This window comes from Caenorhabditis elegans, chromosome V (assembly GCF_000002985.6).
Source record: "Caenorhabditis elegans chromosome V".
In the NCBI taxonomy this organism is placed as follows: domain Eukaryota; kingdom Metazoa; phylum Nematoda; class Chromadorea; order Rhabditida; family Rhabditidae; genus Caenorhabditis; species Caenorhabditis elegans.
The window spans coordinates 4663501-4679079 of NC_003283.11; the positions used below are offsets into that span (position 1 = coordinate 4663501).

General features: G+C 33.1%; 5 protein-coding genes across 5 annotated transcripts; all 5 read right to left on the reverse strand.

Annotated features, from left to right (window-relative positions):
- Positions 1 to 115: 115 nt before the first annotated feature.
- Positions 116 to 2251, reverse strand: srx-73 (G-protein coupled receptors family 1 profile domain-containing protein; the record flags this gene model as incomplete). Its single annotated transcript, NM_071855.3, has 8 exons — positions 116 to 254; positions 302 to 376; positions 424 to 542; positions 593 to 783; positions 1016 to 1082; positions 1432 to 1597; positions 1996 to 2159; positions 2210 to 2251. 8 exons carry the CDS (start codon positions 2249 to 2251, stop codon positions 116 to 118), a joined length of 963 nt encoding a protein of 320 aa, NP_504256.2.
- A 993-nt stretch (positions 2252 to 3244) lies between these two features.
- On the reverse strand, positions 3245 to 5236 carry srx-77 (7TM GPCR serpentine receptor class x (Srx) domain-containing protein; the record flags this gene model as incomplete). Its single annotated transcript, NM_071856.3, has 6 exons — positions 3245 to 3368; positions 3951 to 4025; positions 4073 to 4346; positions 4535 to 4767; positions 4958 to 5118; positions 5162 to 5236. 6 exons carry the CDS (start codon positions 5234 to 5236, stop codon positions 3245 to 3247), a joined length of 942 nt encoding a protein of 313 aa, NP_504257.3.
- A 2279-nt stretch (positions 5237 to 7515) lies between these two features.
- On the reverse strand, positions 7516 to 9087 carry K03B4.9 (T20D4.11-like domain-containing protein). Its single transcript, NM_001269115.4, has 4 exons — positions 8856 to 9087; positions 8629 to 8805; positions 7871 to 8173; positions 7516 to 7820 (listed from the first exon to the last, which is right to left on the reverse strand). The coding sequence occupies exons 1-4, from the start codon at positions 9051 to 9053 to the stop codon at positions 7530 to 7532; spliced, it is 969 nt and encodes a 322-aa protein (NP_001256044.1). The 5' UTR covers positions 9054 to 9087; the 3' UTR covers positions 7516 to 7529.
- Positions 9088 to 10127: 1040 nt separating this feature from the next.
- On the reverse strand, positions 10128 to 11106 carry K03B4.8 (T20D4.11-like domain-containing protein). The gene is made up of 3 exons (NM_001269116.3): positions 10886 to 11106; positions 10548 to 10841; positions 10128 to 10491 (listed from the first exon to the last, which is right to left on the reverse strand). Exons 1-3 carry the CDS (start codon positions 11039 to 11041, stop codon positions 10150 to 10152), a joined length of 792 nt encoding a protein of 263 aa, NP_001256045.1. The 5' UTR covers positions 11042 to 11106; the 3' UTR covers positions 10128 to 10149.
- Positions 11107 to 12101: 995 nt separating this feature from the next.
- K03B4.6 (uncharacterized protein) lies at positions 12102 to 12692 on the reverse strand. Its single transcript, NM_071857.5, has 2 exons — positions 12601 to 12692; positions 12102 to 12497 (listed from the first exon to the last, which is right to left on the reverse strand). The coding sequence occupies exons 1-2, from the start codon at positions 12643 to 12645 to the stop codon at positions 12138 to 12140; spliced, it is 405 nt and encodes a 134-aa protein (NP_504258.2). The 5' UTR covers positions 12646 to 12692; the 3' UTR covers positions 12102 to 12137.
- Between the last annotated feature and the right edge of the window lie 2887 nt (positions 12693 to 15579).

Consider the following 15579-nt stretch of genomic DNA (forward strand, 5'->3'; position numbering starts at 1 on the left):
CATATAATTCCATCAATAATATTAGAGGAAATAAGGTACATTTATTCGGGTACTACTGAAGACTCTAAATATTTTAGGACACAAAAATTTTTGAATTATTGCGTTGCAAATATTCTCAACCAACTTCTGCCAATGAGTGTACAGGATTAACTGATCGAATTTCCGATGGCACCCGTTCTATTGAATTTAACTTTTTCTTCACAAACATCGATTTTAAAGTCGATAGTTTATCCGAAAACATTAACATAATAAATCTGATTTTTAATTCAATTTAGGGAGATCTTTGACCTTGCTGACCTACCCATCAAGCATATAAATCGACTCCCAAACAAGAATTATGCTTATGAAGAGCCAAATACGGGCTTTGCTCAGAGTGCTGAGAAAACTAACATATTTTGTGAATTTTTATAATATGAAACCTACCTGAACTTGTATGTGAATAATACATCAATCAGAAATAGAGAATCTTGAAGCACTGTTTGAAAAAACATCCGAATGTTTTTCCTAATTGACATTGAAGTTTCCTTGCTTCTCTGTCCATTCTATAAATTTTCAGAATTAATTTGCATGATCACAATAACTATTGAAATACCTTGCCCAAATAAAACCTTAAAATCTTGGAAAACGTAAAAAGATTCAAAATAAGTGCTATCCCAAGGAACCCAATTGCTCCGAAAAGCACGTCAAAACTACTGAATCCATTGTCCGATGTTTTTTTACAGCTAGGGTCTTCATATGTAGTTGCAAATGTTTCAAGGCTTGTGTAAATTCTGCAGCCTCCGTCTGAAAGGTACTAATTGGGTTGGTTTCTTTTTAAAAAAAAATCATATAAATATTTTATTATTTTATGGATGTTTGGAGCAACCAAATTTTCTAGGATATTTTTAGAATTTTTTGTGAAGAAATTTCGACAATTTTTGATCGAGATGGGCTAGCTGGGCGAGCTGGGCGAACAGTGAGAGTTTGACAATTTGAGAAGCATGTGTAAATTAAATAGTATAACTGAAGTACTTACCAAAAAGATTGTAGCTTTTTGTCATAGTTGCATATACTCGATTCAAGTAGATGAGGGAGATACATGCCTGAATTTAATATTAAATATTGAAATATTGATTTAAAGGTGGAGTACCAAAACTTGAGACTTTGCATTTTTAGTTTAAGGTACTCCACCTTTAATATTGCAGGTTAGCAAGGCTCTTCTGGATTTTTCATGACACTTTTATTGGGCTTAGGTTCAAAGATGACGTTTTCCTGATCTTTGGAATTAACTTTTGAAGAAATCTTACAATACAAGTACATATCAGCTTTTTTTAGCTGTTAACATTTGGCCAAAATATCAACTTCAAATTGCAGCTTTTCGACTCGAATTCATAATGATATGCTCTTTGGCGTCAAAACTTCAAGACCAAAAAATCAAAAAATCAAACTTACCGCAGTGACTTTAATACTGCAAAGTTTGTCATAATAGAACGGGGCGAACATTGCAATAAATCGATTAATTGCAACTAAAATCGTTAGAACATCATTTGCCACATAGATATTGACAGTTGAAAGTATGAGCAGTGTTTCTAGTGATATTGGAAGATAGTTGTAAGATCTGTACATGGGAAAACTGTTAGTTTTGTGTAACAGTTTTCAATTTGGCCCGCATTTTTGCGATTATTTTCAACAGGCAATTTTAATCGATTTTTCATTGTTCTGCTCCCGAATTTGTGGTTTATTTTTTTGTTTTATTTTTTCAAAGTAATTTTTTTATAAAACACCATGAAAAATTAATAAAAATTCAGCAGCAAGATTTTGAATCTTCAAAAAAAAATTACCAAAAAATTATAAGTTGTTGGTGTGGCTTTACTTTTTTTGTAATTTTTTTCTCGTTTTTTTTCTAAATTTTTCAAAATGATTGTTTTAAAAACACATTGATTGAATTTTTAAAAAAACACATTTGAAAAAATAAACAAAGCAAATCACAGAAAAATCTCTCTCCCAGTAACTTACAATAATAGCGATGGAAATGTGATTACCAAAAAGTTGAAAACCAACACAATTATATTATTCACTGCTCTTGTCAAGCATATTACATTGAAACTGGTCTTGTCTGAAGATCCCGAAACAAATAAATATACTACAAAAGAGCTGAACAAAATTCCAGGGACAGCCACCTTAACATTCAAAATTTAATTGATTTTGCGGGAAAATTACAATAACTTACGATAAGTACAATAATCGATCCGATTAGATTCAATATATCCATGTTTTTAATGTTTTCAAAGGGAAGTGACGAAAGCTGCCGGGTTTTTAAATAAAAAAGAACGTAATTATAGCTCAAAACACTGCCAAGTTAGGAGGAAAGGAAACGTTTTTTGTTGAAGTTTGTCAGGAAGTCATATGCGTCGAGGCAGGTGAATTATGTAGCCAGCGATATGTTTTTTTAAACAAAAAGACACGTATGTAACAGTTTTTAACTACACCTGAAAAACGGCGGCTTTACCAAAAAACGATTTTAACAGCTTTTAGCGCCAGTCAACAGTTTTAACTTATATCAAGTTTCAAAATTGAAAAAAATGGTTCTGTGAGTCTTTTTTCAGATTAGTTTGGCAGTAGGCGCAACGTAGGTCGGCTTGAAGGTCAGTAGGCATTATGTATTGTTATATCAGCTTACTTGGCGTGATGTCGGTTTTGAATAGTTAACGTTGAGAAGCAAATAAATGTAATACATTAAACCTTAAAACCATAAATAATTAAAAAGTAAAAAAAAACAAACTTTTCTGGCATCATGAAATGTCTCCAAATATCCAAAATTAAAAAATCACATTAACAGCAGCTGAAATTTTATTTCCAGACAATTTCAAAAACAGTCGTTGCGATGTAAATCGCCCACGGAAACCTGACAAAGATTTTTTTCAAAAACAGATAACGTCTTGCAAAAAAACTTTCCAAATACTTTAGCATTATGTTCACCAAAAAACCCTGAAAACCCCCCTAAATTTATTCTTTTCAATGGTTCAGCTCCTTTTCTTGTCCTTTTTTTTATAGAGTGTACTAATAAAATTGTATTAATCTGTTTATTAATCAAAAGATCATAGTTTCTTGTGACTATGTATTACATATATTGTACTTTTTCTCCAAAAATAAAATTGAAATCGCTCTGGGATGTGTGACGGGATTATCTTCAACTAGAAATTACTTAACAACAGGTGCTTAATGAATATAGAAAGTGCATAGGGTTAATCACGAAAGCTGAAAATCAAGTGACTATGGTCGGTGTCTGAATCACCGGGCCCGCAGTTGACGTGTGTTTCTTTGATGCTTCGATAGATGTGACACGTTTCTTACGAGACAAGCCTTCGTTGAATAACAGCATTATTATCCTGGAAATAGAGAAAATAAAGTTAAAAAAAAGAATCATTAATTGTATATTATAAGGTGCTGTCTGAAACTGCTTTGCCTCGCCTAGCCTGGCCTAGTTTCGCATTGCCCCGCATAGCCTTGCCTAGCCACGCCTAGCTTCGCCTACCTTCACCTCGCCTAGCCTCGCCTACTTTTGCATAGCCTCGCCTAGCTTCGCCTACTTTTGCATAGCCTCGCCGAGCCTTGCCTAGCCTCGCGTAGCCTTGCCTGCCCTCGACTACTTTCGCCTAGCCTCGCCTATCTCCGCCTAGTTTCCCCTAACCTTGCCTAGAATTGCCTCGCCATGGCTACTTCCACCTAGCCTCTCCAAACTTTGCCTAGCTTATCCTAGCCTTGCCGTGTCTTGCCTAGCCTCGCCTAGCATCAGCCTATCCTCGCCTCGCCTCACCCAGCCTCATCTAGCCTCGCCTCGCCTAGCTTCTCCTAGCCTCGCCTCGCCTAGCCTAGCCTCGCCTAGCCTCTCCTAGTTTCGCCTAGTCTTGCCTACTTTTGCCTAGCCTCGCCAGCCTCGTCTTGCCTAGCCTAGCCTCGCTTCAGCTTACCCATCGATGACATGTATGCTTTGCCATAGGAAAGTTTGACTGAAGAATGAGTAGAAACGATGGTCGATGAGCATACTGAAACTTTTAAAACTAATTTCCCAAAACTAACCTAGATCACCTACTTCATTTTCATGGTAAAGGCAACACTGATAAAGAATAAGGAATCTTGAAAAATAATTTGAAAGAACAATGCCATATTCTTTTTGATGTCTTTGAAATTTGCAGCATTCTGGTTTGTTTTTCTCTTTAAATAGTAAAGTCTTGCAAATGTGAATATGTTTACAAAAAATGGGAAGATAAGGAGACCGAGAGACCAGTAGAAAATACCATCTGGAGTCACGAAGACGCCACCGTAAGCCAGGTGTTTCACAGAGAAAAGCATAAACTTTGAGTCTTCTGAAAAATGAATAATTATGTATAATATTTCTTACATAAATTTTTGAAAATTGGCAACATTTTGAAAACGGAGATTCCAAAATATTTTTATAAACGTTCGAAAGTTCACCAATTACCACTTTTTAGCTATAAGTTTAAAACAAATGTTTTTTTTCATTTTAGCACTGATTTTAAATAGTTTAACTTACTGTATCGGTCTATATTTTCAAAGGTAACATTTCTAACACGATCCAGGTAGTATATGAAATGAAATGCCAGTGTAAGCTTGATACCAAACAGAAAATTATATTTGAGTGGAAAATATATGGCTACGAGGCGATTGATCGAGAGATAGATACTTTGAAATTCATTGTACACTTTTAGATTCATGGCTGTAGTCAAGAGAACTGTTTCTACCATTGGATGATATATGGATTCGCCACTGAAATATGGGAAAATATGAAAAAAAAATGGCTCAACTCAAACGAGAAAATTGAATATTTCAGAGTTTTTTGTGGCAAAATTTAAATTAAATTTGGGCTCTGAAACCAAATCTTGGCAATGTTTTGACAACGTTTAAACAAGGTAAATATTTTTTGACAAAATCTCCACATTTTACTTTCTCAACTTACATGATAATTGCTGGAATGTATACAATAGTTAAAATGAATATAATTGCAACATTGTTGATGGAACGGAAGACACATACCAAATTGAACGAAGTTTTTTGCTTCTTGTCAGTGAAAAAGCTGGTGATGATCAAAAAGTTGAAAAAGAATCCAATACAAGTGTTCTGAAAAATAGTCCACTTCTACAGTTTCCTTAAATGTACCTACCGTAATCATTAAAACTGCTGCGGCTGCATTTGGCCAGTCAGATATTGTATATGGCGTGGTATTTGTAGAATTCATGGTAGTATCTCAAATTTCAGACAATAATGTTAGATCAGTCTAAAATGTAAAAAGTTGGAATGACATTTTGCTGATCAGAATGCTCAAACAATAGGCAGATGTTTCTTGACTTTTGTTTTTGTTTTTTCAACAAACAACATTTTTCATTTGTAATGAGTAATGAAAAAATTGAACATTTCAGATCAAAATTTGAAAAAAATCGGATAATTGGAAGAGATTTCTAACGGCAAATTTCATCTTCAAACTGAAAAACTTGGTGGAAATTCAAATTTACTGAGAAAATAATTTGAGGGATAATCAAATTTTCTGAGGAAATTTTTAGAGGGAAATTGAAATTAACAGAGAAAGTTCTGGCTGGAAAGTCAACTTTACGGAAAAACCTGGTGTCAGAGTGTCCCATTTCGGTTTGATCTACGTAGATCTACAAAAATGCGGGAGTTAAGGCGCAGAAATCTCAACTGATTTCGCATGGTTAAGAACGTGCTGACGTCACATTTTTAAGGCATAAAATGTCCGCATTTTTTTAAAGATTAAACCGTGATAGGACAGCCTGGTATCACGTGAGAAACTTTTTGGCGGGAAACTCAAATTTTCTCAAAAAATTTCGGAGGAAGTTCAAATTATTTACAGTTCAGTTTGGAGTACGCCAGTCGAAACTTTCCCCCAACTTTCCTAAATTAACACTTATTGCTCGGAAAAATAGAGTATATTTCAGCAAATCACTGACTAGTGAGACCAAAAAGAAGTGAAATTGATTCTGTCACAAAAATGAGCGCCCAGACAAGACTGCTCAAATCATCAGTTACAACTGAATCATGCGCTTGTTCTTGTCTAATTACTGAGATTTATTGTGAAAAGCAAACTAAATATCAATCTAAAGGAAGTGATGTATGGAAATTTTGTTTGTCATTGGATACAGAATGTCTAGAGTATAAAAACGTCAGAATGTACAACAACTTTTAGTTAAAGTGAAATGGCCAAGATCGAAATTAATCAGATGCTAGTTAACTTGAAATCAACTATGGAAGTTTCGGTTTTCTCCTAATTCTCAACGAACAAAAACACCAGACAGAACATTTGACAAAAGTAGCAAAACAACATTTTTTGAGTAGAGATCAAAATTCATTGCATTTATGTTTTACAATGAACGAACCCAGCTTCAATTATATTAAACCAAGAAAAGGACCCCCATGACTTTAAAACGAGCTATTTTTGATTCAAAAGCTTATCTGTGTCCTATGGTTGTCACAAAAATTAAAGCTGCAAAACTGACCTCTCGGAACATTTCAATTTGAGAATTTTATCGCCAACTTCGGGTTTGAAGAACTGAATTGCGGTTGAGCCGAAAATCCCAAATATGACATCAGCTTCTATATAGTATTATAATTAAGGAATTAAAAAGTGTTCAGGCAGACGCCTTTGCAAGATTGCGAGTATAAACTTTGTTCAGTTCAATGTTCAATTTCAGACATGCAATCTATAATTTCAAATGGTTTGTGAAAGCATGATATAGTGCTACGCTGAAAATTGAAGAAAACTATATTTTTTGATATTTCAAGTGAAACAAAAAGTTGTACTTCAATTGTACGGACAGCTTAGACCATAATGATAGAATCTGGGGCGTTTTTTAAATAGTAATGTGGGAAATTGGTGGAGTCAAAAATTCAAGTCTAAGAAATCACTGATCAGATAATGCACCTCATTAATTTGTTTTTGGCGGATAGATTTTTAAGAAATGTTTTTATAAAATTTTTGGATCTTTTTTCAATACTTCAAAAATTGAAAAAAGGCCTAATTATTTTTGATTATCTGAAAAAATATATGACCCAAATTTTCTGGCTTTGTTTTTTATCTATTCTTCAATTTTGAAGTTGAAACCTGGCTTGCCAAATTTTCAGTCAGTTTCCCGCAATTTTTAGTTTCAGTGAATTCCTTATGGTTTAATAAGTTTTTTTTACGAAAAACTGCTTGAAAATGTGATAAAAAATATTTCAAATTATGAAAAAGAAAAACCAGAAATAGGTGGGAGTTCAAAATAACTCAGCCCTTATTAAATTTGCTAATCGTAAAAAAAATTTATTTTATTTTACGACTCTTTTCTGGCACTTTGGGCAATAAAAACCACAGCCACTAATCTCCTTTTTAACAAGCTTCCAACCAAAAATCCCATGATAATTTTATTATTTTAAAGTTTTCAGATATAAACTTTATATCCTGAAACTTAAATTTCCGCTTCCATTATGTTTTTTCAAAGCTTTTCATGATGCACAAACTTTAGAAAATAATAGTTCATTCAATCATCCGTGTAATATTCTGTAACCATAGGGGTTTCAGTTCCCTCAGTGGCATTTCCATTTCCACAGATTTTTTCAACAAATTTTCTCCGGCATTCTTGATCGTCCCCTAATTTACTATCACGTAGGCACAATAACTTTTCCATTAAAGTCTTCATTGAGGGTCTCCTAATGTCGTACAGACATTTCCACGAATAATTTCTGCCATAGATTTCCATCGCCAAAATTTCTTCTTTCAAATTTCCGATTTCAATGCCACCAGAATTGTGACATGAGTGAGACTCGCATTCCTGAAAAATTGGAACGAAAAATTTTTTAAACATTATATTCGGAAACTTACAATGAGTTCCCGGCCTAGTTGTATCATGAACAAGCCAGTATCCTCAACTTTCTTATCACCCCATATCAATCTCTCATATTCTTTATTATATTCATCATCAATCAAATCGCAATGAAGTTTGTGATAATGAGAATGAACATCCTGGCAATCGTTGGATTTAATCGTTAGGTAATCAACTATTTGCAGATAATTTTCAGTTATAAATTGAACAGCCTCTGGATCACACTCTTGGCTTTCATTTAAAACTTTCAAGACGCACTGCTTTCCAAATGTAAAGGCTTCACGTCGGGTAGTTAGATTGAACTGAACATTTCAAATTAAAGAGATGGGTATGAGAAATTCTATGAATTGGCAATCAAGGGATCGATTATTTTCATTTTTCGATATTTGGTTTAAAATTGTTTTTTTTCGAAAAGTTTGGAACGAATTTTGTAAAATTGAAATTTTTATTGTAGTTATCGGTCACAGTCCCCGACTAGAACGTGGCTTAAATTAAAGGCCAGTGGGATCACCATCAGGCAGTGTAGCTGAATCCCAGATCCGAAGTTCATAGTTCTTGAAAAACGGATTGCCCTTTAATACTTTTGAGTGTAATTTTTTGAAAAAAAAATTAATTGAAAAAAACATAGTTTTCAGTTTAAAACAACGAAATTTTACCTTCTTATAGTTTTTTCAATCATTTTTTAGGAAAAAAATATTTTTCGCCAAAAAAAAAGATGCAATAATGTATGAATTGAAAAAAAAAAACAGAAACATACCGTCAGGAAATCATTTTCCAGGAGACATTCATTATAATTCGCATTGTAAATTTTTTTGAAAAACCACTCAATACAATTTGGAACACCGCCAATAACAAATTGGTCTTTGTCACAGTCAAGTCGACTTTTCTCAAATTTTTCAACAGATTCTTGGCATTTTATGGAAGTATAGCAATTCTAAAAATCTTCAAAATTTGAAAAGGCTCTCCGCTGTGATTAAAACTTGCCGATGCTTGTAAGCATAATTTTCTCGTCTTTGTTAACTTTTCTGTAGTAGATATTTCAAATTTTCTAATCCAGGAGAGTTTAGTCTCATAAGTAGAACAGTTTGTAACAAGGTTATTGATTTCCTCGGTTGTGCAAGATCGCAATCCGGAGCAAAACGGAAAAATCAATAAAAATGTGAAAACATATAAAATAGACATTGTTAATCAAAAAATATTGAACGCAGGTGCGGGAAATGAAAGTGCAACGATTATACTGTCGATGTCTCTGCCCGTTAATCTCGTTTTTGGTAAAAAAAAATAATCTCAAACTCTTTCCTTCTTGTTAATACCTCATATAAAAATTGGAAATTAAATTATATTTTTTCTTCTATTTTTTGTTCATCGACTCAAGCAAAATTTGATGAAATTTCGATAATTTTCTAACCGGAAATTTTCCGAAAAAAAATTAAAAAATTGAAAATCGGATGGTAGTGCAGATGTAAATTCAAATTTTTAGGCTATACATTGAACGTGTTCGACCAAAACTGAAAGAACAATTTTAGAACTATGATTCTTCATTGATCTTCATGGCAAAACAATGTATTGAAGTTTGATCTTTTCTGCATGAAACTATTGAATCATCGACCATATTTTAAACTACAACTATGTGGAAGTGTCTTTTTCTACAGTACTCCTACCGTACTTCCACAGTACCTTAAAGTTGCATTTTTTCCTTGTTTCATCACGCCCCGATCAGATGGAATGACTTTTTTATACTCCAGAAATTAAATTACTGCAATAAAGGAAAACAAAGATTTAAAAAAGTTGGCCATAATAGAATATGATTTTTTGGATTTTTGAAAATTTTCAGTGTTTTGCCAAAAATTCTGAATTTAAATAATTCAAATAATTAATAAATAATTTGGAATTTGACTTCCAAAATTATGATAGGTGGAAACTTAGAAATTACTACTTTCGGTGAATTTAAATTTAAAACAAATTAAAACGGGAGTGTAGCTAAAAACAAAATCAGAATAGCTGAACCCAAATGTATCAAGTTCAAATCTGGGCTTGAGCCTGATTATAAAAACTGAATCTAAAAACATTACGGGATAAGGGGCTGAGCCTGAATCTACTGGCGAACTAAAATTTTAAAATTTAAAATTTAACTAAAATTTTAAAAACATTTTAAAATTTAAAATGTTTTTTTTTTAATGGTAAAAATACCGGAAAACCAAACGCCGGGCCTTCGAAATCCTAGATACCTTAAGAGGGACAAAACGTGAAAAAATGATTTCAAATGTATTCAACACAATCATATAGAATTATAACCAGAGAAAAAGCTGAGAGTAGTATTAATATTAATCACAAACGTTGCTGCATTTTTCTGGAAATCCACTACAGACGATTCTCCACAATGCTTCCTCATAATCCATTCCATACACCATTTATCGGCAGTGAATATTCTTTTGAGAGTAGTTATGTTTTTGGTTTGAATATCAAAATTCTCACATGTGTATTTCGACAGATTCGGGTTAGTTTTACGCAGTTTTGACAGGCAATCCATGAACGAAGTTTGTTTCAGGTTAATGACGTCACAGCCTTCAACGATGAAGTCAACGGATGAATCAAATGGTGTACAGTGATCAGTTAAATTCTGGAATTGATTTTTAATTAAGATTTTTTTAAATTTCGACAGCTTTGATGTATCACCTTAACTATTTGACATTGTTTGCTTATTTTTGCAACATGTTTAGCATCAACATTTTTATTAGGATAGTTATAATCCACAAGCATTTGGAGGGCATTTCGCCCAAATTGGACCAATCTACATTGTTTGAATACATTAAAAGGATCATAGCAATCGGATTCATTTGCTGTTATTTTGGTAATATCATCGAGAAACGTATTGTAATTCTTCTCAGTATCCTTGGTTTTCAATATTCTACAGACACTTTTTATAGATTCTGAAAAACAAGTCTTCCCGATTTCAACGGGCCCATCGACCTAAATATCATTTATTTGTTGACAGGAAACTTTTTAGAACCAACCGGAACGTATTTAATTCTTTTAATGCAGCCGTCTGGAGTTTTCAAAGCGTCCGAACAAATCCATTTGACACAATCCCGAACGTCTTCGCTCTCTAAAATCAGCGAAGTAGCGAATGCAAAAAGTGAGAAAACCACAGTTTTTTGGAATAAAATCATTGAAAGTCTGAAGCTGAACAATCGAAGTTTCAATGTTCTAGAGGTGTTTTATTTGTGAAGTATTAATATGTGTCACGTACTAACATAATATGTGATCAATTGAACCATATATGTATAATCCTGTGGTATTTGTTCAGTTCCTAACTACATACAGATTGATGTATATTCAACACGATTTCGAGTTTTACAACAGGGAACGTGTTTAGACTTTCAAATGAAATTTATGTCGTTTTAACGAGAACCTTTGCATTTGGTCACTACGAAAATATTAGCAGCGGAGGAACAATTTAAATTAAAAAAATCTGAATATCTGAAATTCTGAAATTTTTTTCAATGCATTTTTTCACTCTTTTATAGGTCTGTCAAATTGCTCCAAATGTGGAATTTTACAGATTTTTAGTGATTTTAAGGCTGTAGGCAAGGCAGATAAGTTCAATGGTAGGCAAACACTCTGAGAGCTTTTTGAAAAATCTAATTTTTTCAATTTTTTTTTATATCAGAAATTTTTTCACCCAACTCGATCGAGAAATTGTTAAGAAAAAGGATAAAAAAAGGATTAAAGGACGATCCGTTCTTCAAGTGCTATGCACTGCGGATCTGGGATTCAGGTACACTGCCTGGTGGTGATCCCGTTTTTTTTAATTTTCCAAAAAACTTCCAGGGTGTTTGCGTACCCTTAGATAACCTTGAAATCACTAAAAGTGCAAAATTCCAAATGTGTAGCAATTTGACAAATCTTTAAAAGAGTGAAATATACACTGAAAAAATTTCAGACGAACTTTTCCTAGTTCAAAATGCTCCGCTGCTGCTGAATTTAGTAATCTAATTTGAAAGTTCACAAAGTTCACTTTCAAATTGCATAACTTTCAATCGGAGGGAAATACTAAAAGAAAACTTGAATAATCTCCTTGTAACTGCTTGAGCAGCTTTTTTCACAGAGGGCCTTGAGGAAGGCTTCTTGTGTCAAATGAAACATTGAAAAATACGATTACACAATACGAACAAATCTAAGACTTTCAAAAATGGGCACTCTTAATTTATATTTCCCTTAACATCCTGAAAACTAGAAAACTTTATTCCGAATGCATAAACCCGTTCAATTTTCCTTTTTCTCATCCTTCTCTGAACCGGTCTGATTTTCTTTGGAAGCTTGTGCCGGTCCAGCTCCTTCAGCCGATGGTCCAGCAGCAACTTGTGGTCCCTGCGTAGTAGTCTCTCCAGGACTATTCTCCATCATTTGCTGTTGCTTCTTTCTTTTTTTATTCCGAATTGCAATATAGGCACAGACTGATGAAGATACGTAATATCCGATGCACGAAATGATACTCAATGCAAACATCAAGTATGCCATAAATCCACCTTCCACTGGAGGATTTTCGGTGCCTTTTGTCGGATTTCCAGCTGCTGAAGTGTTGAGGAAAAATGGATCGGAGGTTTCTGCTCCAAGAGTTGCGTTCTGAAACAGGAGAAAATATTTTGAAAATTATTAAAAGCTCTCACAACACGGCGCTCACCAAATCAGATTCATATAAGAGCCAAAAAAAACAAGAAAAACTCACAAAAATGCTCAGATGAGCTTGTTCCAAGAACTCGTACCCGTTCATTGATAGAAATTGATTTTAATTTCAAAAAACGGAGGATATTTAAAAATAATTTATGTATAGTGTGAAGTTTGTAATTTTATAATTTCTGGCTCACGTGTAAATTTTTTAAGGAAGTTTGTTTAATTTTTTATTCAAATTTGATAATTCAACTTTTTGAGAGAAAAATTAATTTAGAAATGTAGGAAAATGTTTGTTTAATCTGAAAATAATATTTATTGTTGTTCAAAAGCCGGTTTGGGGTTATTTTTTGAACTTTTCAACAAAAATAAATTAAATGTTAACTTTTAATTTAAAAAATTGGATTATAATAAACAGAAATATGCATTTGTGTACGTTTTCCAAAAGTTTCTTGTTAAAAAAAACTTTTTAGGCACATGTTCTCAGATTTATTTCTAGCAAACTATTTTCAGATTCACAAAATCTTTTTCTCCCCGCTATTTTTTGCATCTTCATCCAACACACCCAAATATACACACATTTACATTTTCTAGTCTAAAAGCTTTGCACATTTTCCAGAGAAATGGGTGTAAACTACATAAACTGAATTGAAATGAGATGAGAAGTATACATAGCACCCTTCTTTTTCCAAAAATAGAACAAGTTTGGGGAACGTGTAAATTTTATTGCGATAGGGAAATGATGAGAAAGGGTTCAAAATTGTTCTAAAATTTTCGGTTGTTTTTTGTTAAGTTATTGAAATCCATTGGCGCCATTCAGTTAATTTGAAATATGTTTTTGTACATTTTAATTTGAGAATTTCCTCGGAAACGTCCTTCCAGATGTTCCACAAGAATTCATGTAGAATGTGCTAAATTGTGTCAAAAAATGGCGCCGGCCAATGACCGAAGTGCACTGGGCGTGGCTCACGCAGCTGATTGGTTAGCGCCTACCCTTTTTTGATTTTGAATTTTTGAAATTTCTGTATTTTTTTGTTGCTTTTAATGCAGCCTAAAACCTTAAAAACATTCAACATAAGCTGATAATTGCTCGGTTTATAATTGTTCGGTTTAAAATTGATAATTGTTCCAATTTCATGGCTTCTTAATAGCTATCGAACAATTTTGCTTCCTTGTATGTATAGTTTCAAAACCTAACCAAATTAATGTTCAATCTTCAATCTTTCGTTATTTGATACCTCGATGAATTTCCGATTCCACCCTCAACTATATATTGAATTTATGATGAGCAAAGAAATCTCTATGATCACTTAATGTATTCTGTGTGGTGATGATGCATTTCTGGAGATATGTTTGGAAGTTGCATTTGCCTTGAAATATCACGTGATAAATTGTTGCACCTTGAAACCAAAAATTTTTTTTTTAAGTTTTATTTTAGAGTTCCATTTTCTTTCATCGAAAACTTCTTTTAGAAAATGTTAAGACTCTATTTATCTGCAACTTTTTCAAATTTATAAGACTATGTAATGCAACTAAACTTTAATTCTAAATTCTAAATTCTCTTATTCTGATCCTATTTCCATCCATGACGTCTCAAAAATACGTACTCCAGTACCAACGCTATTTCTCACAGAATATTTACTTGAACATCTATATTTATCTCCAGCGCCTACACTCGAACAACTTCCTTGAACTTTTTGTGGAAGTTTTTTTCTTTAAATATTTAATGAGTATTTTTTTAGTTTATACATGTTTACATATCATTTTTATGCAGCACTTTGCTGAAAAAAAAGGAATGATTTTTTTAATTTTGGTATTTTTGGAACTACCCATGGTGTGACCTTGCCCTTCCTAGACTCTTCTAAAAGTGTCATAACGAAATTCGTTCATTTCAGCCAATTTTGAGTCTATACGTTCAAAATCCCCCGAACCGTTGGTCCTCCTTAAATCACTGTTTTCTATTTTTTTTTTTTTTAGTTATTTCCATATTCCTTTCCCATGTGCGAACCCCCTGGAATACTAAAATTAGCGTTTTGTTAGTATTATGTTTTCTATATTCCGTACTACTAATTTGTCTCCTGAGAAAATACACTAGTCGTGCCGAGTAGACACAACATCAGTGCGCCGATCTCTCAAATTCGAGTAGCTTACGCAGTATCATTTCACTTCTTTACGTTTTTCAATGTGTTTCAAGAACTGCCCATCTAATTATATACTCTGGAAAGCAACACTGCTAAAATCTTATTTGCACGTTGCTTCCGTTTCTTTTTTATCTGAATTTTTCAAACATCAAGAACCACTACCTATGTGATCCAGAGCCCCCGCTTATTCATCATTCCAATTAGGTTCGCCCATCTCAAATTTCATTGAGAGGTCCCGAGAGTAAGAGGTGTCTAGAAGAAATATAAGAATTACGATGGTTTCTCATTTTTTAGATTTTCGTTTTTTTTGGAGACGGGAAATATTTATTTTTCTACTTTTTCTTTTAAATATTCTAGTAATATCCAAACCTAAAAAACCTCAATTTTAATTTCAAACTATAAGGCTTAAATGGCAGGTAGGTAAGCCTGCCTACGTGCCTGCCCTGCCTATTTGCCAATATGTTTTCGTGAATCATGTTAGCATTATAAAAACTTTTTGATAGTTTCCTCACCTAACCGGTATTTTTCAGAAATTTAATTGAAAAAAATTTCAGAAAATTCACGGTATTTTTCAGAAATTAATTGTTACATGAAAATATTGTTTTAGAGCTTTTCTGGAATTCTAAAAACACAACAATTTTTCAGTTTTCAAAAATGAACTTAATTTTTAATTTATACTTTCATAAAAAACTTAGTGGGCAGTACAGATTACGAGCTATAATGGAAAATATCATTTTTATGTTTTATTAAAATTAAAAGTTTTTTTTTAACTCTCGAAATTGGTTTTTCTCTCTCGAAAATTGGCAAAAATGCACAAACTCTGAAATATAACAGAGACCATGCAGTTAAAAACCGAGATCAACTTCTGCACAGCATTTGGCCAAAGTTCACCGATT